The sequence below is a fragment of the Heteronotia binoei genome, chromosome 7, assembly GCF_032191835.1.
Source record: "Heteronotia binoei isolate CCM8104 ecotype False Entrance Well chromosome 7, APGP_CSIRO_Hbin_v1, whole genome shotgun sequence".
Taxonomy (NCBI): Eukaryota; Metazoa; Chordata; class Lepidosauria; order Squamata; family Gekkonidae; genus Heteronotia; species Heteronotia binoei.
This window is the reverse complement of record NC_083229.1, coordinates 68387554-68410347: the sequence shown is the minus strand read 5'-3', so window position 1 is coordinate 68410347 and position 22794 is coordinate 68387554. Positions and strand designations below refer to the sequence as shown.

Genomic DNA, 22794 nt, shown 5'->3' with positions numbered 1-22794 from the left:
GGTTTCAGGTAGACAGAGTTGAAATATAGCGCTATAGAATGGTTTTAAAGTTGATGTAAATTATGGTTTTATATGTTTTATTGGATTAATTGTTTTATAATGTTGTAAGCCGCCCTGAGTCCGCTTGCCGAGAGGGCGGGATAAAAATGAAAAGTAATAAATAAATAAATAATAATATTCCCCAGGAGTGTGATTTGTTCTTTATGAGCTGCAGACTACAGCCAGCAGGACCAAATTAAGGCCAACTGATGTCCCTAAGCACAGCCCAACAATGGTGTCCCTTAGTCCTTCCATTGTTTAACTAGCAGTAAGTGCTGAAGGTAAAATAAGATATTAAAAATTCAGTTTTCTTCCAGGCCATTCCACAGGTCAGATCCCACGACTTTATTAAATATAGACTTTTATAAATATAAATGTTTAACATTAAATAACAGTAAGCAATATAAGCAACCCCTTCCCCTGTGGTGCCCCCTTTCCCTAGGTGCCCTAAACAAGTGTTTATTTGGCTTAATAGTTAATCCAGGGCTGATAGCCAGGTGTCCATTCTAGTGCTGCAAGACTACTGACATCCTTCATCATGACTGATGATGTTGGACTGATGCCTTTTGTTGATTATAAATGGGTTGATAGACAGCTGCTACTCCTCACTATGGGATCAGCCTTGTGACAATCATAGGATTCAGTTTTAGCTTTTTTGCATGTTATAAATACACAGATGAAAACCATTAAACATGCTTACATGTTAATATAAATGTTAATATTGCAGATAAACAAGCATTTACTGAATTGAACAGAATTGTAGATTCATCTGATTGTAAGAAATCTGTCTTATTTTTGATAAACTGGACATCTAGCTTTTCCTAGTTTAGCATGACCTATATGATTACTCTCAGGAAATGGCAGATACCTCATCTATTCAGCTCAGTTTTTTCAGCTCATCAGCTTTTGAGGACAGCATTTACTATAGATAGCGTTCCCTATCTCTTTAGAGTCACTATGGTAGGAAGTCTTATATCAGGAGCTCAACAAACTGACTCACTTCAAACATAACCTAAATCAATGATTTAAAACCCAAGTAAATTTAGTTAGTTGTGAAACCATAATCTGGCTCCCACATGAGCACATCCTGGTTTACCTCAACAAATGCTAGGATGGTCACATTAACCATAAGTAAATTAAACTTTGATTCCTTATTATGTCTGAAGCAAGCGAAAGCATTTTAACAGCTAAAGCACTGTGTACTTATTCGGAAAAATGAAAGCCTTGAGGACTTAAGGAATATTTATTTTTTTTTTGCTTTTAAAAAATGATAATTTCTTTGTGTGCTGAAATGTGCCTGCTCTGGCCCGCAGGCCCTGTTCCACCCTGCCATTCAATGTTTTTTCAACATCTGGAGAGACTTCTATCACTCTCCAGTAATCCATCACCACCACCTGGCTTTTTGCAGGAATTACCCACTTGGAGGGTCAGGACTCCCAGCTTCCCTTCCAAGTTCTGTGGTCTTGCCTCTGCGTCTCCCACTGCCAAGCACCTGATCACCACAAGGACAGTTTACTGCCTTGTGCACCCCTTGCACTGCTTGCCAACTTGTGTGCTGCTTGCAAACTGCCTTCCTTCTCCCAGTACTCCTTTTTAAAATAGCAGGTCTGAGGTGGTGGAAGTCTATGTTGTACAGAGAACCACTACCAGCATCCAAAAGTTATAAAGTATTTATTAAAAAGAAAGAGTTCACAAGCATACTTTTAGCCCAACACCAGATGGCGCAAAGGATTCATAATAAATGGGTAAAATGAAAACTTCTGTCCTTCTCTCTATACATGCCCTATCAGATGTTAAAATATAAACGAGTTCCATTAGCTTAGGAAGTTACAGATCTCTATAGAGTATCATTACCCTGAGGACCTTTCCACCTCTTCAGGCTGCCTCACAGTTGATGGCTGCCCCTGCAGACCTCAGCTAATAGTTCTGTCTGCTCTCAAGGGCTCAGCACCAAAAAAAAAAAGAAAAGAAAACTTCCTTCTTGCTCCTAGGAGTTTTATCTTCTCCCTTCCCCCTCCTACTGACCTGGTCAAGGGAGCTTTTCCTGATGTTTCAAGGGTTTTCCTTCCTGAAGACTCTAGAGAGTCTTCAGGAAGGAAAACCCTTGAAATGCTAGAGCATTTAACACCTCAAAATCTCTGTCTCCTGCTTGGGGAAAGGGAGAGCATGACCCACTTCTGCTAGACTTATTAGTATTTGCATGAAAGTGGGCTAAGGATGTCTGGAAAACAATTGAACTGATCTCCCCTTTCCACCTGTTCTCCGCCTAGAGAGAGACAAAAACCCTTTAAAACTCAGAGCAAAGGTTTTGCTCTTTTCAAACTTCCACATAAAAATGTATTTCTTCACGCCTTGTTTTTAGGGGGGGGGGATATATATGATGTTAATAAATAACAATAAAGAAGAGGATATATATGGCAAGAAAGTTTTGGTAACTCTGCAGCAAGTTGATTTATAGACTGACAGTGGATACAAAGCAGAGCTACTTCGTCCTAAGTCTACTGAAGTCAATGAGAAAATTAGCTCAGCTTAAGAATGCACTGTGCATCTTTTCAAATTGAAGGTAAGAGTCTGAAGCTACATGAGGCTTACAGACATAATTAAGATGGCCCTGGCTCTTTTGCCTCTCCAGTTGGAATGAAGAGGCTGACACAATGTGTTGGATAAAAACCAGGTCGATTTATTGATACATAACTTGAACGAACTAGAATGGCAAGGGGTATAGGCCTAACAGGACAAGCCCTGGGATCAAACCCAGGACCCCGCCTTGTCCTGGAAGGGCGAGCCACCCTGCCCCCAGCACAAGCCCAATATCATCTGGCTGATGCTGAGCAGCCAGGCCCAAACTCCACCTCCACCTAGGCCAGCATCCATCACTCTGGAAAGATCTGCCCCGGTGAGGCTTTGTCGTGATCTGTACTCCCAGCATTGAGCTGTAAAGCCCTTCTGCAGTTCATACAGACCACCTGCACCAACTGGTGCTGAGCCATAGGTGCTCTCCTAAAAACACTGCAGCCAATACCTCATCCTGCCCAGCGACCAAACTAACAAGCTCCTCCCTTGACTTCCTACACTATCGAGCAGTACAAGGTAGGCAAAAAACAAATTCACATAGGCCAATTCCGTGAAAATGAAAAAATCCTACCTGGACCCTAATAAGGCAACCGGTAAAAACCTGTACTGCATAGGGTGGGTGGGCGGGCCGAGAGCCACAAAAGAACTGTGCATTCTTGGGCAGGGCCGGGGCTTTATAGCCCCAACACCACACCCATCCCCAGTTTCCTGGATGCCCGGGATGACGAAGCCAGCCTTCCCTCCTTCCAGGAGGGCAAAAGTGGCCCCCAGCCACTGGGGCATTGCCAGCCTGGCTGGGAGGGGGCCAACTTTTATTAGGGGAAATGCACTTCAAAAGCTCAGGAGGCAGTTATTTAGAATGGGAAAGAAAAGGAAGTACTTAACCCTTTCTCAGCTTGCAGCTTCTTCACTCCCTCCCACATTGTTTCCATCTGTGAATTTCAGAAGCCATAGTTCCAAATACAAGTTTTGAGCCCTGCCTCCAGGAGCAGCAGGGAGTAATTTGGTATTCTGAAACATTAAAGGCTTCCACCATCTGCTTCTCTAAAGCAGTTTTTTCTAAAGGAGAAGAGAATGATGTAAGCTGATTGTGTCCACACTGGGGAGAAATGCGTGATATAAATTAAGTAAATAAATCAAAGCATTAACATGCTTCTTTACATAAAACTGTATATGTACAGCTAGTTCCAAAGATGAATGTCAGACATAGAACAGTCTCATTTTAATTTTTTTGGTAGTCATGCTTGGTAAATCCAAGTCTGTATTTGATAAAAGATGCATTTTGTTACATGGCCATTCAGCTGAAAGCTAAATTTCACTGGGATTCTGTCATGTCCTTGGAATTTCCTTACTATAGCACTTTAAAAGTAGGATGTGAAGAAAGGAGAAAGATTTTTTTCTTGTGAAGCAGTCTTGTCATCTTTTAATCTACATAATGTGCTATATACTGTTTTATTTAATGCTTTCAGTGACCCAATGACAACAGAAGGGGAAATGAAAATTATGCATCAAGTTTCACAATCTGGTTTGAGGCCATGGTGTGCTTTAGGAAATGATGAAAAAGTCTGGGGAGAACTTTAGACTCTTGGTTGATCTAAACAAATCCCAGTTATTCCTGTCTGCTTTTCCTGTTGATCCTGATTGTTTTTCCTTTGCTGCCAGTGGAAGTTGCTACTATTCTGCAACTTGTAACTCAGCAGATTCAACCATAATATTCTCTAGGGTTTTTTTAGACCTGTTGGGCACATCCACCCTCTCACTAAAATACATCAGTATATCATACATGGCCTAGGCTAGCCCAGTCTCATAAGATCTCAGAAACTAAGATGGGTTAGTGTGGTAAGTATTTAGATGGGAGACCTCCAAGGAATTCCAGGGTTGCTATGAAGAATAAGGCAGTGGCAAACCACTTATGTAAGTCTCCTGATTTGAAAACCCTACAAGGTCACCATAAGTTGGCTGTGACTTGATGCAACTATACTCACACATGTATAGGATAGTGATCAGTATATCAGTAATATATAGCAGAGGCAGTGAAGAGGAAGCGGATATATAGAAGCCATGTGAAGCAGTCATTCCCTGTCACCGCCACCACCTTGCTACAGACCACTGTCAGTGGCTACCTACAGGAGCCTACTTGCATGGTTGTCTCTTTTGAGCCTCTATGCAATCCATCAGACAAAAGGAAGAGGAAGGAAAGGAATCCATTTTCATGTTTAGTTCTGTGTAAAAAAAATCTGTTTGGAATAACAGAGGAGAAATTGACTACTTCATGTCCAACTTAAAACACCCACCAAACAAAAACCTGCAGAGACATGAATTTCTTCCAGCAACTCTCATACTTAAAAAAAACATTGGACTACTAATCAGCTGTATGTTTTGGTGAATTTTAAAAGTCACTGCTCCTCCTCCTGGCAGATAAATCCCCCTTCAAAGCATCAAGATTCACTCTATAACAAAGGCCCATTATGCACACATAATTTACTGCAGATTTTCAGAGCAGTAAGTCTTTAATCTTGACTTTGGATTCTGTGCCCACCTTGCACACTATTCTTTTTCCTCCAGTGTATTTATTCTACAGCTACAATTTAAAAACACACTTTTCTAACTTGGAGTGAAATGTGTTGTTCACATTTTTAAAAAAATTACCAGTTGCTCTATCGCAGCTGCATAGTAGCATCCAGCGAGCACCTTCCATTTAAATCCTTGTGGTTCAGGTTTTGTGCATGTATTTTAGAATTGATTTGCTGGATTAAAGGAAACAGAAAGGAAAGTATGCAAAGTGGGAAAACCCACTGTTGAAACTGACCAGACTTTTTTTGGAAACTGATAGGCAGCTGCAATGCCCCTTTTTCATATTCCTGAGCACTAGGGGATTCTCTGCTATGTTCCTGGCCACTGCAAAAAATGGGAAAGAGTCACATGCTCTCATAACATGGGGAAACATGTTGAGCGTACACACTGCACAGTAGAACCCCCCAACACTGGAATTGCAAGCTGTGATCATTGGCAATGTGTGTGCGCACATGCCTGTGCAAAGTTGGCTGCACCTCCAACATGCTTTACACAGGGCTGCAATTTGTATGGGGGAGGCATCCTCTGGCAGAAGCTCTGGTGGGGTATTGAAATTGAAAAAATGGAGGGATATTTTTGCTGATGCCCTAGTGCAGCTGCAGAGCAACACTAATTTTCTGCCCTTCCTTGCACATTTGAGTGGTGTTCACTTTCTGATTCTCTAATTTGATCCTTCATGCTAATCATGGTCCTGGCAGTTTTATAAATCCTGTCCTGTGTGGATTTCACTCTTCCTCCAAATGGATCAATTCTAGTAATTCTTAAGTTTGGTGGTTCACAGAAGGTCCATGTGGCTCAGCCACCATTTTAATGTTTGGCTTCTAGGACTGCCAAAATCCCTCTCCCCCATTTACTAAAGCATTAAAGGGAAAAATGTTTTCAGAACTTTAGGCTTGCCATCCCAGTCTCTCTCTCTCTTTTTACATCTCATATCAATTTCATTCAGTGTTGACAATCCCCCCCCCTCTTTTTTTGTTTGCATGGAGCACTGGTTTTTTTTTTTTTTGCACCAGGGACTTTTGTTTCCTCTCCTATCTCCATTCCAAGTCAATACCAGCAGGGAACTAGTCTTCATGCAGCTCCTTTTAAACTCCCCCCCCCATCATTTTTAATTTTTTTTAAATTCAGCAATATGAGACTAGCAATAGTCTCATATCACTAGACTTATGCCACTTGTCTATATATATATATATATATATATATATATATATATATATATATATATATATATATATATATATATTTAAAAATGATGGGGAAATGGAGCTTGTACACTGATGAAAGAGGGAGGATGGTAGAAGATACAAAACGGGCAGAACAACCTTGATGTGAGTGGGAAGTTACCTTCAAGGGGCAGCAAAAGGGCAGGAGAAAGCCGAGGGAATCTATACACTTTTGAATTACCTTCTGCTTGGAAATAAAACCAGAGGAAAACTGACACAAAAGCACTCTCAGAAAACTGAGGAAACAGCAACCAGAAAGCAAACTGAGCACTGAAGGGAGGAAAATCAATGCAGTATGACAAAGAAAACCCGATGGACACGCATGGTGAAACCAAGGGAAAACACTCATGCATAATTAACCAAAGTCAAGAGATAAACTTCTCAAAACTTACCTGAGCTCCTGTGCTATCGAATCCACGTGTGCTGTTAATAACAGAAGGGAAGAATTAATCAGTTTACATGTGGAGTTCTATGCACCTGCCTATTTTCAGTGACAGAGCAGAGATTGAGACAGCACAGGTGACTTTTTATTTCCCCCTAACCACAAGATTATTGCTGTTAATGGCAACTGCTGAACTCTGCACAGGATATAAATGATGCTCTTCCACAGAGGAGAAACAACTCGTTTACCTTTTCTAATTTTTTTAATTAGTGTGCAACAAGAAAGCTTTATTTTTCTAAGTGATAATTCGATTTGGGAATGAAGAAAGCTGGTGTTTAGAAATATCTGCCCACACAAGGCTATGCAGCATATTGAAAGAGCCAACAGGTGGTTCTGAAGACTGCTCATGTTGCACAGGCAGCATTCATTATCCCACTTCTGGGGAAATGCTATGGCTGTATTAAGCCCATGTGTGCAAGAGACAGGCATTTTAAACCTTAAGTATGTTTAACTAGCTAGCTAAATGAGTTGGAGCACCTTCTCAATGTTTAAAGAAAGTATGGCAGTGCATTAACTCTTATTAGAAACTGTTAAAGGAAACCTGGACAGTTATTCTGTCACTCCCTGCAGACTTAAGCGGATGAAGGCTTTCTACAGTGTTCAGATATGCAGCAGTAACTTCATTATGCTGTTGCAATTGCTCACCTCATTGAGGGATTGAGTCCAATCTTACAGAGCTCTGTGGAAATGCTGCATTCATTTGAGCTTGGGTAGAGTTAGATATTAAAATAGCCTTTTATTGCTGGTTTCTATCAGTTATACATATTATACACACACAGGGAGACAAGAACAAACTGTCTTTGCCCTAGGCCCTGTTTTTACTAGAAATGAACTCAAACCACTCCTACTGTTTGGCTTCATTTTCTGTTTTGTTGAAAGGGCTGTCAAATTTGTGATGGTGTTTTACAAAATTTCAGCATTAAAAAAAACACAGTGTAGTTTAAAACATATCTGATGATAGCATAAGGGAACGTAACTGGCTAATTTAAACTCCCCACTCTTTCAAAGGGGTTTCTTCTCATACAGTAAAGATCTTCTGGAGAAACAAGATTCCTGTTCTCTCGGTGGGATACTGGATCCAACCCAGTATTCTTTATAAGCACAATATCAGTGACTGGGTAAGGGATGCCAAAATTCACTGTTTTAATAATTTCTTTACAACAATCACCAGAAAAGCAGATTCCATCATGTTATTTTTTTAAAAAAAATTATGAATAGCTAACTGTAGGAGGATATCTGGGCATTTCAACAAATGTTTCTCTACTTTTGGGATTCCACAATGTTCGGGTAGGCTCTCATTTTAACACACCATTGCAACACTTCACAATTCAACTCTCAATTCTGATGTTTACTTTGATGAGTAAAGACTTTAACAGTAAATAATTTATCACTAGGGATTTCTTTTAAATAACAATGCTAAGTGTATATCTGTGATCACCACAGTGGTGATCACCACTGAAGCATTCTCCACAAGGAGGTCCTTGCCCTAGCTATGGGGAAGCTGCTTTACACAACCATCTCCAGTGTAATTAGAGTGACATTTAAAGGTCCAATTCCATGGGCAGAGTCCTAAACAAGGAAATGGCACCCTGCCAGGAATGGTCAGTGTGTGCCTGCCAGCCCATGTGGCTGGACTGTTCAAATACTACCCCAGCCATGTAAACATATGAAGCTGCCTTCTGCTCTGATTGGCAGCTGCTCTCCAGCGTCTCAAGCAGACAGACTCAACTGAACTCCAGAAATACATTCAGTCATCAAAGTCCACATGCGTCAACAGTTTCAGACTTGTTTGGTTTCCTTGTTCATCTGAATAGGTAATGTGTATGTATGAAATGAGAATTCGGCCCCTTCCCAGCCGAGCAGTCCATGGACTGATGAGGCTGGGGGCCGCCCATTGCCTCCCCGCGCGGATCTGAGGCAGTGGGTTGTTCCAGGAGGGAGGGGGTGATGGGCAACCTTAAAAGTCTGTCCACGCCCCCTTGCACGCAGTTAGAATTCGCTCTCGGCCTGTTGCAGAAGCGATCGGCTGCTGCCGTTTGCTGCAGGCCTCAGGAGAGCGTGGGCGCGTCGTTGGAGGCTCAGGACGAGGGAGGACTGCCGCGGCATTGTCCGACGTCGATCTGAAGCGGTGGCGCCGTCCCTGTGCCTCGGGAGCCTTTGGCGGGACTTTAGGAGCGGCGTGAGGCTTTCCCGCGGCGGTTTGCTTCCTCGCGGGTGGAGCCCCCTCCCCCGCCTGTCCTCTGTTTGTTTTTGGCCTCGTTAGGCCGAAGATCACCCGACGGGCTGCGCGGCCCGATCGGAATAGCGTCGGGGTGGATTCTTCTTTGGGGGCACGTTTAAGGGTAGGGTGGGGCCGCGTTAGGCCTCTTACCCCCCCACTTTTCCTCATTTGGTGGTCTGGTGAGCGTCTGCTGGGCAGTGTATTAGCCTCCCCCCCCACCCCACCACACACACACACACCAGGCACTTCAGGTGCCTGGCCTGTGAGGGCAGGCAGAGGCTTTTGTTCTGGTGGTGGGTGTTGGAGAGCTTAGGCTTTCTAATTTGGGCTGCAGTTAGGTCCCCTTGCCTGGGGCGGGGCTCTGCCCCCTTTCTCTCACCCCTAGTCTTGGTTTTGTGGACAACCCCCATTATAGTGGCCAGTGTGCTCCTTGCCTTGGTGTGCCTTGTAGTGTTACAATGGGTCCTAAGAAGGGGCAAGGCAATAAAAAAGGAAAGCAGCCGGCCAAGCGCCCGGTCAAGAGGCCAACCCCTGAGACTCCCCCGCAGGATGAGGGTGATGAAGTACAAACCCGCCAGGCCATTATGGCTCAGTTGGCAGTCCTGGAGGAGGCAAGGGGTTTGGCTGGCCCTTCCAGACGGGCCACTGGTTTGTTGGGGTCGGGTAGAGCTGCCACCATCTCTTTCCAGAAGGAGGTGCTGGCTCGTCTTTCTGTGTTACAGGGAGCCGAAGGAGGCGGTGGTGAGCCAAAGCAGGGAGTGCCCCAAGAAGAGGAGCAAGTTGAAGAGCCAGATGCGGTGGTGGTGGTGCCGTCTGCGGGGGATGGTAAGTTTTCCGTGCCACAGCAAGGAGTGGTATGGCCATGGGGCCCGTGGGGGCCCAATGTAGCTTCTGCTTCAAGGCCTGTGGGAGGAGCCCAAGGTGTAGGGGCCAATTACTTGGGGGCGGGTCATTTTTGAGGTCGTTGGGCCCTAGTTTTCTGCTGCAGGCGAGCACTTCTACGGCAGTGCCCACGCCTGATAGTTCTGGTTTGACATGGAGTGCGGCGCCTGGGAGTGATGGTTATGGTGGTGTTTTTGGGTCAGGCGGACAGGGCCCGGCAGTGTGTGTGCCCCCATGGGGATGGCAGCAAGCCTCGGCCGCTTCTCTACCATGGTCCGGGCAGCATGGTACAATTTGGGGTATCCCTCCTCACCCACCTGTTCCTTTCGGGTCTTTGGACTTTCATGCTGTCCCTTTTGGGGACCCTGCCATGCCCCTGGGGGACCACCTTACCGCAGCAACCAGGGAAAAAATTCTGAAAGGCGAATTCGTGGATGTATTCAGCCTGTTGTATAGAGAGCTTGAAAAAAAAATCAAAGGACGAGCTTGACGAGAAGGATAAGGAGAAGCTCAAGCGTCGTAAAGTTGATCGCATGTGGGCAAATTGGCTCCCCGGTTTTCTTATTTATGCGGGCGTCATTGCTAGGGCCCAGCCATGGAGAGCCGCCCCATTGTTCCAGTATTGCGATATAATATATCGGGCATACAACGACTTTGCTGGAGGGGCGTGGCTCCAGTATGATGAGCAGTTCCGCATGCGTGCGGCAGTTAATCCTTTCCTTCAGTGGAATCAGTTTAACCAGCAGCTTTGGCTGCAGCTCATGGCGCCCGCAAAACCAAATGTCGGTAAGCGATCTGACAGTGGTCACTTGGTGCAAAAGACGGCAGGAACGACCTTCTCTGGTGCCCGCGCTTTTGCGGGGCAGTCGGTTCAGCCACGGCTGCTTTGTTGGGAGTTCACCTCCCAAGGTTCGTGCTCCAGGAAGGCCTGTAAATACAAACACGAATGCCCGATTTGTGCAGGCCCTCATGCCTTCATGGCATGTTCCAGATCAAAACAGAGGTGGCCCAATAAGCGGACAGGCGGTGGCGCCGGTCAACACCCTCCAAAAGGGCCCCAGCCCCATACTTCTGAGGGTTCTTAAACAGTGGATGGAATTTTACCCCCATAGGGATGATGCTGACTATTTAGTGGAGGGGTTCTCAGTTGGATTTAGGATCCCTTATGAAGGCCCTCGTACTCCATTTTTCTCCTCCAATTTGCATTCAGTTAGGGGTTTGGAAAGCATTGTTAGGCAGAAGATTAGTAAAGAATGCGCTGAGGGTCGGGTGTTAGGCCCATTTAAATCTCCTCCCCTGCCGAACTTGAGGGTGTCCCCCCTGGGAGTGGTACCTAAGAAAGCTGCAGGTGAATACCGGTTGATTCATCATCTTTCTTACCCAAGGGGTCGATCAGTAAATGATGCCATTCCATCGGAGCTGTGTTCGGTAAAATATACTTCTTTTGACCGAGCAGTCCAGATAGTTCGGCGGTGCGGGTCAGGTGCTGAGTTGGCAAAGTGCGATATAAAATCAGCCTTTCGCCTCCTCCCAGTTCACCCCAGTGATTTTGAATTATTAGGTTTCGCGTTTGAAGGAAGTTACTATGTGGACAGGGCACTCCCGATGGGGTGCTCTGTTTCTTGTTCAGCGTTCGAGCGTTTTAGCTCATTTTTGGAATGGGCCTTACGGTTTAGGATGGGAGTTCAGGACACGGTTCATTATTTAGACGATTTTCTCTTTGTGGGCCCCGCGGGTTCTGGACAGTGCTCGTTCTTGTTAACGGCTTTTGTTGACTTGGCTAGGGAATTAGGGGTACCATTGGCTCCTGAAAAGACCGAAGGCCCTGCCACGGTTCTTACCTTCTTGGGCATTGAGCTTGATACGGTGCGCCAGTTTTCCAGGCTTCCTGAGGACAAACGAGTGAGCCTTTTAGCTAGGATTCGAGCGGTGCTGGTTAAGCGCAAGGTCACCTTATTGGAGTTACAGCAGCTCGTGGGCCACTTGAATTTTGCCTGTAAGGTCGTAGCCCCGGGCAGGGCCTTTTTGCGTCAATTCTGTGACGGGATGGTCAATCTGCGCCTGCCGCATCATTTCACCCGCGTCACTTCGGAGATGCGGGAGGATCTTATGGTCTGGGAGACATTCCTGCAGGATTTCAATGGAATTTCTTTCTGGCGTAGGGACGTGCAGCTTGAAGCCGAGTTACAGATTGTATCAGATGCCTCTGGTTCCATTGGTTTTGGTGTTTACTTTAGGGGGCATTGGTGTGCCGAGCAATGGCCACAAGCCTGGTTGGGCACTGAGTTGTGTCGGAACTTAACGTTCCTGGAGTTTTTTCCGATTGTTGTGGCTGTTTTTCTTTGGGGTGAAGCCCTTGCCGATTCCACGGTTCACTTCTGGTGCGACAACATGGCCATTGTCCATGTAGTCAACAGGTTAACCTCCAAGTCTCCAGCAGTTATGCGGTTAGTCAGGGTGTTAGTCAGGTTGCACTGTTTGAAATTGAATATATTGTTTTTAGCTAAGCACGTTCCTGGCATTTGTAATGGGGTGGCGGACGCTCTGTCTCGCCAACAGATGGACCGTTTCCGTCAATTAGCCCCGGAGGCCGACCTGTTGCCCGAGCGCATCCCGGCGGAATTGTGGCTGATTGGAGAAAAGAAGTCAGCCGGGCGATTCATCTGGCCATAGCGCCCAGCACTAAAAGGTCGTATGACCGGGCGGCTAGCCAGTTTTTGTCTTTTAGGAAGGGGGCAGGATTACAGGAGGTTTGGCCCGTTCCTGTCGACCAGTTGTTACAATTTTGTGTGCATCAAAAACAGCGGGGTTTGTCTGTTAAGTCTATTAAAGGCCAGATGGCGGCACTGGCTTTTATGAGTAAGGCCATGGGGCACAGCAATGCCACTAAGGATTTTCGCATTCAGAAAATGTTTGAGGGATGGTCTCGTGAAGCTGGACCTAAGTCTGACGGGAGGCGACCTATTTCGCCATCTATCCTTCTGGGGCTTCGGGCTTCCTGGGCCCTTGTCTGTGGTTCGGCTTACGAGGAGGCACTCTTCCATAGCGCCTCATTGACCGCCTTTTTTGGGGCCTTTAGAGTATCTGAGTTGGTTTCACTTTCCCACACGGATGTTTCCGCTAGGGCCCTGCAGTTTAGGGATGTTACATTATTTAGCGACCGGGTGAAGTTTAGAGTCCGCCGTTCAAAGACGGATCAGAAGCAGCGCGGCTGCACGGTGCTGATCGGAATTTGCGCTGAGTGTGAGTTATGCCCAGTCACGGCAATTAAAAATTACCTTGATCAGCCCGGGGCATCTGACGGCCCTCTTTTCCGCCATGCCGATGAAACCCCCTTGACAAAGTACCAATTTTGGGCCATCACTAGCCGTGCCTTGCACCATTTGGGCCTTGGCGGTCAAAAATTTGGTACTCATTCCTTTAGAATTGGGGCGGCTTCCACAGCCGCGGCGCTTGGTTATGGGGGAGATGATATCCGTCGGGTCGGGCGGTGGAAATCTGGGGCCTACCGGACTTATATCAGGCCATTGCGGTCTTAAAGCATGTTTGTCTTCTCCTCTAGTTGTAGTAAACCGTGTTGGTGTCAGTTATTATTGCTGTTTCCAGTCTAATAGTTTTCTCTTTTAGGGGCTGTGGCGGGCGATGAGAGGAGGAGGATCCTTATATGCGTCCACAGCATTGTCTTTTGGGCTGCACACCAGGCCCGTCGGACGTCGATCGGTTCACAGCTGGGCCTGAGCGACAGAGCGGTGATTACCTGGCAAGGCCGCCGTGGACTGCGGTGGCCTGGGCTCTTGCCTATGTTGTTTAGGGAGCTGGTTGGCCCCCCACCACAGATTCTCGTAATTCATCTGGGTGAGAACGATTTGGGTCTGATCAAGGGCAAGGCCCTTTCGATTCAGGCCCAGTCGGACCTGGTTTCGATTAAGAAACGGTGGCCGGGCGTCCTTATCCTATGGTCGGCCATGTTGCCGCGCCGTGTTTGGCGGACTGCATGGGACCCTGAGGGTTTGGAGTGCGCCAGAATTAAGGCTAACCGTGCGTTGCGTAAGGCCCTGTGTGGTGGGCTTGGGAATTATATCCCCCATCCGTTCATTTTATCCAGTATGCCAGAATTATACCGGGAGGACGGGGTGCATTTGTCTGACAAGGGCAACGAGTTGTTCTTAACTGACTTGCGGCAAGGGCTGGTTCGGGTTTTATAGTTTGGGGGTCAGCGGCCTAAGCAGAGGCTTGGCGCTGTCCTTGGCAGTTTGTGGTTGGCATTATGTTTTGGGGATTGGTGAGCTCCCGTTGCAGCGCGCCATTTGGTGCATGACTTCCTGGGAACCGCAAGCTGTACGGCCCAAGGTTGGCTCCAGGGAGTCTGTTGGATCCCGGCATGCGGTGAGCGTCTGCATCCCAGGCTGCTGCCTGTGGGGATGGCGGAGCTCCGGTGAGCGGCGATCAAGTTGCCGGGCCGGCCGGGTCTGAGCCGGCTGATTGGCTCACACCCGGGGCTCAGGGGGCTCGCCCAGTTTCAGGTCAAGGAGGTGGTCGGGATGACCCCTGGCTTGTCCTGTCCCCATGTTTTGCCCTTGCCGTTAAGTTAATAAAGTGGCCCTTTTAACCCAACTTGTTGTCTGCCTCTTTATTCCGCCTGGGGGGGCAATGGGCCGTGCAGTTTTCCTAGTGGATTTTCTGCTGTACAATATAAGGATGTCTCAGGGGAAACACAATCTGTCTTCTGGTTGTATAATCTAAAGGAGCAAGGATAAATCCCTGCAGCCCTTTTTGCAAGTAATGCCTACATAGCCTTTTGAAGAAAACTGGTCAATATATACATTTAATTTAAAAATGGCTCTCTTCCTCTTTCTATCTTGCATTAAAGACATTCACACATAGTATAAATGAACAGGTAGTTCACAGTGTCTTTATGAGGTTGCATATAAAAACACCCTTGGATTTGACAAAATCACATTAATGGGTACTGGCAAATTAAATGTATAAATATCAATTTGCTTAAGTTCTGCCACAAACTGTGTCCTATTTCAAATGGAGGTAAAATGTCCTATTTATTTTATTTTATATATGCCCATTTCCCACTCACTATCAAGGGTCACAAAAAGCATTATCAATTATAATAAAAACTTATTTTCCTTAAGGGGTTATATTGCTAGTCAATCATGTTTTCCAGATGTTTAGCTCATTAAGGGGCCTTTTAATCTCAATATTACATTACCGTCTGTTCCTTAACTGATGTCAGAGAAACAGAAAGTTTAACTTTTTATCATAAATTCAAAAAGATACATTTAAAAACATTAGAAATACTGTAGTACTTTCAGAAAGAAACAAAGCTAAATTTTATTTATTTTTTCTTGCCTACAGAAAAATGATCCAACAGAAAACAGAAGCAGAGGAAACTGTATAACCATGTGTTATTCAATTCCGTATATTATTTGAATGGGATGATACTCATTTTGTACAGGGTGTTCTTTTATCAAATAATTGTCTGCATCATCAAAGCCATTCCATCTCAAAACATCCAAAAGTATCAGTTGGCTTTTTACAACTTAAACCTACATAAAAGAAATTCAGGTGGGTAGCCATGTTGTCATGATTCAGCAGAACAACGTTTGAGTTCAGTGGCACCTTTAAGACCAACAAAGTTTTATTCTGGGTATAAGCTTTCATGTGCAAGCACATTTCTTCAGATAATGAAGATATTTCAAGAAGTGTGCATGCACATGAAAGCTTATATCCACAATAAAACTTAATTAGTCTTAAAGGTGTCACTGGGTTCAATACATAAAACAATCACATATTAACAAGTCCCCCCCACTCATTCTCACATACATCCAATAACATTTCACCTCTTTATGTCTGCAATTTTTCCCCTCTCAATAAATATAAGTTCTAAGGAATGTATAGACTCAATGACTATCCATGTGCAGAAATCATTATATTTCATGGTATGATGGGCACAGGATCATACAAGAGTTAGGTCTTCTAACTCACCCTTGGTTCCTCTTGAGCGTGTGCACAGCTTTTTATCTTCACCATCTGTATCCATCTATAATTGTAACAAAAAGTCTTTAGTTAATCCTAGTCAGCATTTAAGGCAGTAGAGGAGGTACTGTTAATGTGTCTTATAAAGTTTCCATAGACCAGGAACTTATTAATCTTGTCACTCATATACACTGCCATCTGTTAATATTATTTAAGATATTCACAACGGAAAAATATTTAATTAAGCAATTGCTAATTATTCTTTGTGGACAAATGCCAATGTCTACAAGTGACTCTTGAAGATTTGTGTTCTGATCCCACTGAAGTTAAATAAGTACTGAGGGAGGGATGAATTCCTCATTAAAGACTGCATGGCTATATCACACTGGTAACAGCAATGGAACATCACACAGGTGCACTGATGGGGCTTGGAAAAACAACACTAGAAACAAACGTCATAATAATCATCAGATACCATGTGATGGCGAATCTGTTGTTTATGGACATTGACAGAGATATGGCATGGATTGAACAAACATGGAGATAAACGTCTGTAGCTTTAGCAATTTCCCCGGTGGCTTTTAACAGCTAGCATGTTCATGATTTTATAAATCAGAAGAGGAGGAGGAGGAGATGATGATGATGATGATGATGATGATGATGATGATGATGATGATGATGATGATGATATTGGATTTATATCCTGCCCTATACTCTGACTCTCAGTCTCAGAGCTGCTCACAATCTCCTTTACCATCCTCCCCCACAACAGACACTCTGTGAGGTAGGTGGGGCTGAGAGAGCTCTTCCAGAAGCTGCCCTTTCAAGGATAACTCCTACAAGAGCTATGGCTGACCCAAGGCCATTCCAGCAGGTGCAAGTGGAGGAGTGGGGAATCAAACCTGGTTCTCTCAGATAAGAGTCCGTTTACTTAACCACTACACCTAACTGGCTCTTCTACTACACCCAACCGGCTCTCTTCAGCAACTTCATCCATCTATAATTGCAACAAAAAGTCTTTAGTTAATCCTACTCAGCATTTAAGGCAGTAGTGGAGGAACTGTTAATGTGTTTTACGAAGTTTCCATAGGCCAAGAATTTATTAATCTTGTCACTCTTATAAACTGACATCCTACACAATCCTATTAATCCAAAATCTTCACTATATAATCTGATATATTCTTAAGATTTTTATATTAATGTTTCATTTTTCAGAAAGCAAGGGGAGCAACTAAAGCAGATAAGGTTGTGATACTGGGTGACTTCAACTAAACTTGCTGACTGGGTGAACATGTCCTCAAGTCATGCTATAGAAATGAGATTCCTAGATATAATAAATTAATGTGCACTGGAAAATTAAGAAAGCCAACCAGATGGGGAGTGATCTCAAACTTGGTCCTGAGCAGGCTCAAGACTTGGTAAGAGATGTAGATGTTGCACTGATGCAGAACAGTGACTACCAGGGATTGTTTTGTAGAAAAATAGGTGGTAGAGCTCATTAGCATTACTTATTAGCATATGCTGCCCTTCCACCAACCAAAAGCTACCCGATGCAAGAAAGGAGAGCCCCGGGTGATCGAGGCCTGCCCAAGCAGGCCTCGTTCACCTGGGGCTCTTCTTGGCCACCCCCCCCCCAGTCAAAAGGCCAGCAAGCCACCCACCGCCCAAAATCACATGAAAAGTGGAGAAAGGGTGGTGCGAGCTTCTCCAGAGGTTAATGAGGACTGCTGGGGGTGTGGCAAAGCTCCTGGTGGCTGGCTGGCTGCCCACTCTCCTAATCCAGGGATTGTTATGCAGCTGTACCTAGTATTCAATGGACAAGGTAAATGGGGAGGAGGATGGCGAACCTTCAGAAAGGTTCAGGAGCTGTGCTCCTGTGAGCTCCTGCTGAATTTAAGGTCTAGTGACCACAATGCTATTAAATCCAGCATTCATGTCAATAGAAAGTTACCCCACATGTCCAACATTTGATTTCAAAAGTAACATTTGATTTCAAAAGAGGAGTTTCCTTGGGGGGGAAAGTTAAAAGGCCATTGAACGGGAAACACATGAAGGTCAAATCCCTTGAGGATGCTTGGAAGTTATTTAAAACCTTTATAAATAAAGCCCAGATAGAATGTATTCCTAAGTTTAGGAAAGGTGCTGCCAAGTCTAAAAGAATGCCTGCATGGTTGGCAACACAAGTCAAAGAAGTTATAAAAAGCAAAGAGGCTTCTTTTAAAAAGCAAAAAGTCTTCTCCAGTGAAGTGAACAGAAGGGAACACAGAACAGAATCTGGCAAAAAAAAAAAGTGAATTAATAATTAGACATGTGAGAAGAGAATTTGAGGAGTGGGTTGCTAAAAGCATCAAGACAAACAAGGAACATTTCTTTTAAAATATCCAGAGAAGCCAGCCAGATAAGCACTTGGGCCTTTGGATAATTAAGGAAGATTAGGAAATGGAAGCAAAACTGAAATAATTCTTAAAATCTGTTCACTGTGGAAATTATGGGGTACATCCTCATGTGATAGCTACTGTTTTCAGGAAGGGAGTCTAAAGAACTGAGTGAAATTAAGGTGATGAGGATTGAGGTTTGAAACCTACTGGAGAAATTAAAAACAGTAAGACTCCAAGTCTTGATGGCATACGCTTAACAGTTCTCAGGGAACTCAAATGTGAGATTGTTTACCTCCTATCTAATCCATATGTGTAACATTAGTAAAATCATCTACTGTGCCAGAAGACTGAAGAACAGTGTTCCCTCTTAGCTGTGCCCAAGAGTGGCCACTCATTAACACAGGAAGCACCACTCAGCAGTAATCTGGAGCTGCATAGTGTCTTGCACTGCTCATGGCTCATTTTAATATTACAATAGTTAAGTTTTATTCAGAATGCTAACTGTTCTGTTCAGGAGGGGGAAAAATAGAGGGAACATTGCTGGATAGCAGCAAATGTTACACTTATTTTTAAAAAGGGATTCAGTGGGAACAAGAAATTGGAGAGCAGTTAGCCTAACATCTGACCCAGGAAAATTAGTAAGAACTGTACTTAAAGACAGAATTGTTAGACACATGAAGGAACAAAGCCTACTGACAGAAAATCAGCATGGCTTCTGCAAAGGGAAGTCCTACCTCACTAACCTTTGAAATTCTTTGAGAAAGTGACAAAGCATGTAGTTTATGGTGACCTGGCAAGGACTATATAATAGGACTTTCAAAAGATGGTTTGGGTTTTTTTTGCAAGGTACCAACCCCAAACTCCTGAGTAAGCATTGCAGTCATGGAATAAGAGAAGAAGACTGCAGATTTATACCCCGCCCTTTTCTCTGAATCAGAGACTCAGAGCGGCTTACAGTCTCCTATATCTTCTCCCCCCACAACAGACACCCTGTGAGGTGGGTGGGGCGAAGAGGGCTCTCACAGCAGCTGCACTTTCAAGGACAACTCCTACGAGAGCTATGGCTAACCCAAGGCCATTCCAGCAGCTACAAGTGGAGGAGTGGGGATTCAAACCCGGTTCTCCCAGATAAGAATCTGTGCACTTAACCACTACACCAAATCTGGCGTGCGTTCTCTTATGAATCAAAAATTGGTTAAACAATAGGAAGCAAATAATAGGAATAAATGGACAGTTCTCACAGGGAAGCAGTGAGGTTTCATAGGGATCACTATTAGGGCTGATGCTATTTAATTTATTCGTAACTGTTCAGGAACTGGGGTTGAGCAGTTCAGTGGCCAAAGGGATCAAAGAGAATCTTCACAAACTGGGTGAGTAGGTAACAATATGGCCAATGAAGTTCAATGCTGGTAAATTTAAAGTGATGTACACTGGAATGAAATGCCAACTTTACATATATGCTAATAGGTTTTGAACTTGCTAAGACTGAGTGGGGAAGAGACCTTGGGGCTGTAGTGGATTTCAATAGTGCTGAATTGTAGTGTCAATTCAGCAGTGAAAAGGCATACTCTGTGCTGGAGATTATAAGGAAATGGGCTGAAAATAAAATAGCCAATATTGTAATACTCCTGTATAGATCTATGGTGCAGCCTCATTTGAAATACTGTGTGCAGTTCTGGTCACCATATCACAAAAAAGGACATTGCAGAACTGGAAGAAGTACAGAAGGGGACAACAAAGATAAGGGGATCACAGCACCTTTCCAATGAAGCAAGTCTGGAGTTGGACTTTTCAGTTTAGAAAAGAGATGACTATATATATAATTTTATATGCAAATTATACACAGGTAAACAGAATAGATAGAAGTTTTTCTCACTTTCCCGAAGTGTTAGAAGTCAAGGGCATTGAATGAAGTTAATGGGCAGCAGATTCAGAATGAAAAAAAGAAAAGAAAATACTTCTTTATACAATTAATAATTAAAATGTGGAATTTGCCTCTGAACACCAGTGCCAGGAGGCAACATCAGGGAAAAAAAGCCTCAGTCTCTATGCCGGTTTGTTGGCCCTCTCCAGAGTAACTGGTTGGCCAGTATGTGAAACAGAATGTTCTTCCATTCATATGAATGTACTAGTAATACCTTTACTTACAACCCCAACACCACCATTTACTCCTATCAAAATGTTCCCATTATTTTAAATGCTGGAACTCATATATTGAAGCTGACTATATACTATATAAATGTTGGAACTCATATATTGAAGCTGACTATATACTATAGTTTGGTTCAGCTGCAATGCAAATTCTAGTTTAATTGAAGTGGTTGTCATTGATTACACAATAGTTGATTACATCTTTACACATATACCTCTACACATATACTGAATACACTGTGGGCACACACATTTAAAATGGTATCATGCAAAATCCACAACATCTTTGAATCCTTTGGCCACCAGCATCCCCTACACAAGTTGGGATATAAAACAACAGCTCCACTCCTAGTACCAACCTAGGCCAGCAGTTTTGTTGGCCTTGCTGATCTTTGCCTGCATGTGAAATGCATGTGCTAAGCTCAACTCATAGCCCAACTTTCTCTCTGAGATGCAAGGCAAATTACATGGATACATCTAGCCAGTTGGGTAGAGTCTGTGCCATTCTCCAACATGCCATACAACAGTTAGAGGTTTTATTAATACTGCTCAGCACCAATAACATTTATTCCTATAGAACAAATACCTCTAGATAGTTGGCAGTTAGCCCTACCAGCCCCAAGCAAATCACCCTATTTCTGCCTCTATTCAAGGCCAACACATAAGAGTAGACCAGGTAGGCAACCTCCTAGGGTATCGCCTGGTCTACTGGGGTTTTGGGTGCCCCCTCCCCAAAGTGTGCACTCATTTCAAGCACACATGCTGCCCCCCCCCCGCTCTCGCCTTCCCAGATCTGCACACACGTTGGAAGGCAAAAGTGGTGGGGTGCGCATCCGCACTTTCAGGAGTGCACCTGTGCTCTTTGGAGCCTGCCTTCCCTTGCAAGGGGAGGCAGGCTCCAAACAGCAGAGACCCCATGCTACTGCTTTCCTTCCCAAAGGCAAAATCGGAGGGGCAGGGTGCACCTGTGTTCTTCAGAGACCCCAAAGAGCAGAGACCCCATGCCACCACTTTCACCTTCCCGAAGGTGAAAGTGGCAGCTGCACTCTCACCCTCCTGGGTTTGGGTGGGTGGGGCCTAGGTTGCCAGAACCCCTGGTGCCAACCCTGCCTCTACTAATTATGGTTTAACCAGCCAAAGACTAGGCTTTATTACCTGCCCCTCCAAAACACCATGAATCAGATGAAAAAGAATTCCTAGTCATAGAGACCCCTCTCCCCATTCTTCCTTGGTCTTAGAACAACCAGCTAGTCCCATGATCCCCAAGGTGGGTGAGTAGATCAGCAGAGCATGGCAACTGCCTAAATGGGAGAGGCAGAGCTCACTTATAAAGCCTCCAAAGCGTCATCCTACTGATTGGGCTATCACCAAACTTGCCAGTAAAGACAAGGGCTTTTTTTCTGGGGAAATGCAGTGGAACAGAGTTCCAGAACCTTAGTGGAAACAAAATTCTAAAAAAATGTTTAAAAGTTAATGAGAGGTGCCTGTGAGTTTCTCCTTCATTTCCTTCTTGAGAGTTCCGGCACCTCTTTTTCTAGGGGGAAGGGGAGCCCTGGTAACATCACATGACACTATAATTTTAGAAGATCCCTGTCTTTAACAGCTGAAAATGCTTTACTCTCTTTATGAGGTTGAATCTTTTTTTGTAACACTGACTTGGGGCTCTTGTGCTCGATGACACCTCTTCGGCAATGTACCTTCTCTGTCTGAGGAAGATTGTTGTCTCTAGCAAGGCAATTGCCTCTCTTTCCTGGATCTTTCTTGATGTGTGAGTTGAGCAGTGGGCCTACAGGGGAGACTACGCATGGAAAGTTTCTTCAGTTTTTAAAAGTTTATTCAAAGCACACAAATGAGGCAATGGAGAAAGAGAAATACAGAACTTAAAATATAACAATACAGTTTCCAGCTAATCAAAAACTTTCAGGGATTCTCTGTTTTTTGTATGCCTTCCTTTCAAGGCTAAGTAAAAGAGACGGTCTCCACTTGTCCCCAGATGGAACCAGGCTGCTGGCGCTTAAAATCAAAAAGGTGGCAGAGCAGTTTTTAAACTAAATCTTGGGGGAAAGCCAACAGGAGATGAAATGTCTCTGGTTCGGGAGGACTCATCTCAAAGAGATGAAGGGTTAGCTGTTACTTTTCTACCGGGTAGTGGATCAGAGTTGTCCACTGAGATGGTGACAAACAGTATGGAGTGTCTGCCAAAGTCTCGAGGCAGCAGGAGGAAGGTTGTGGGTCTAGTTTGCCTGGGAAATTATAGATGTTTGTATACAAATGCTAGAAGTGTTCAAAGTAAAATTGGTGAGTTGGAATGTTTAGTGTTGG

The 22794-nt window shown here is 44.4% G+C and overlaps 1 protein-coding gene across 15 annotated transcripts in view; it reads right to left on the bottom strand.

The window, feature by feature from the left end:
• ST18 (ST18 C2H2C-type zinc finger transcription factor) overlaps nt 1-22794 on the bottom strand; it is a 194904-nt gene that overhangs the window by 101871 nt on the left and 70239 nt on the right. For all 15 annotated transcript variants that reach the window (XR_009555665.1, XR_009555666.1, XR_009555664.1 and 12 more), the window contains exons 3-4: nt 15953-16007; nt 6803-6833 (exon numbers count right to left, since the gene is read on the bottom strand). Coding sequence is in view for 12 of the 15 variants with exons in the window: in XM_060243813.1 (XP_060099796.1) it covers nt 6803-6833; nt 15953-16007 (86 nt within the window). In the remaining 3 variants the exon portion in view is untranslated. The remainder of the gene's footprint in view (nt 1-6802; nt 6834-15952; nt 16008-22794) is intronic.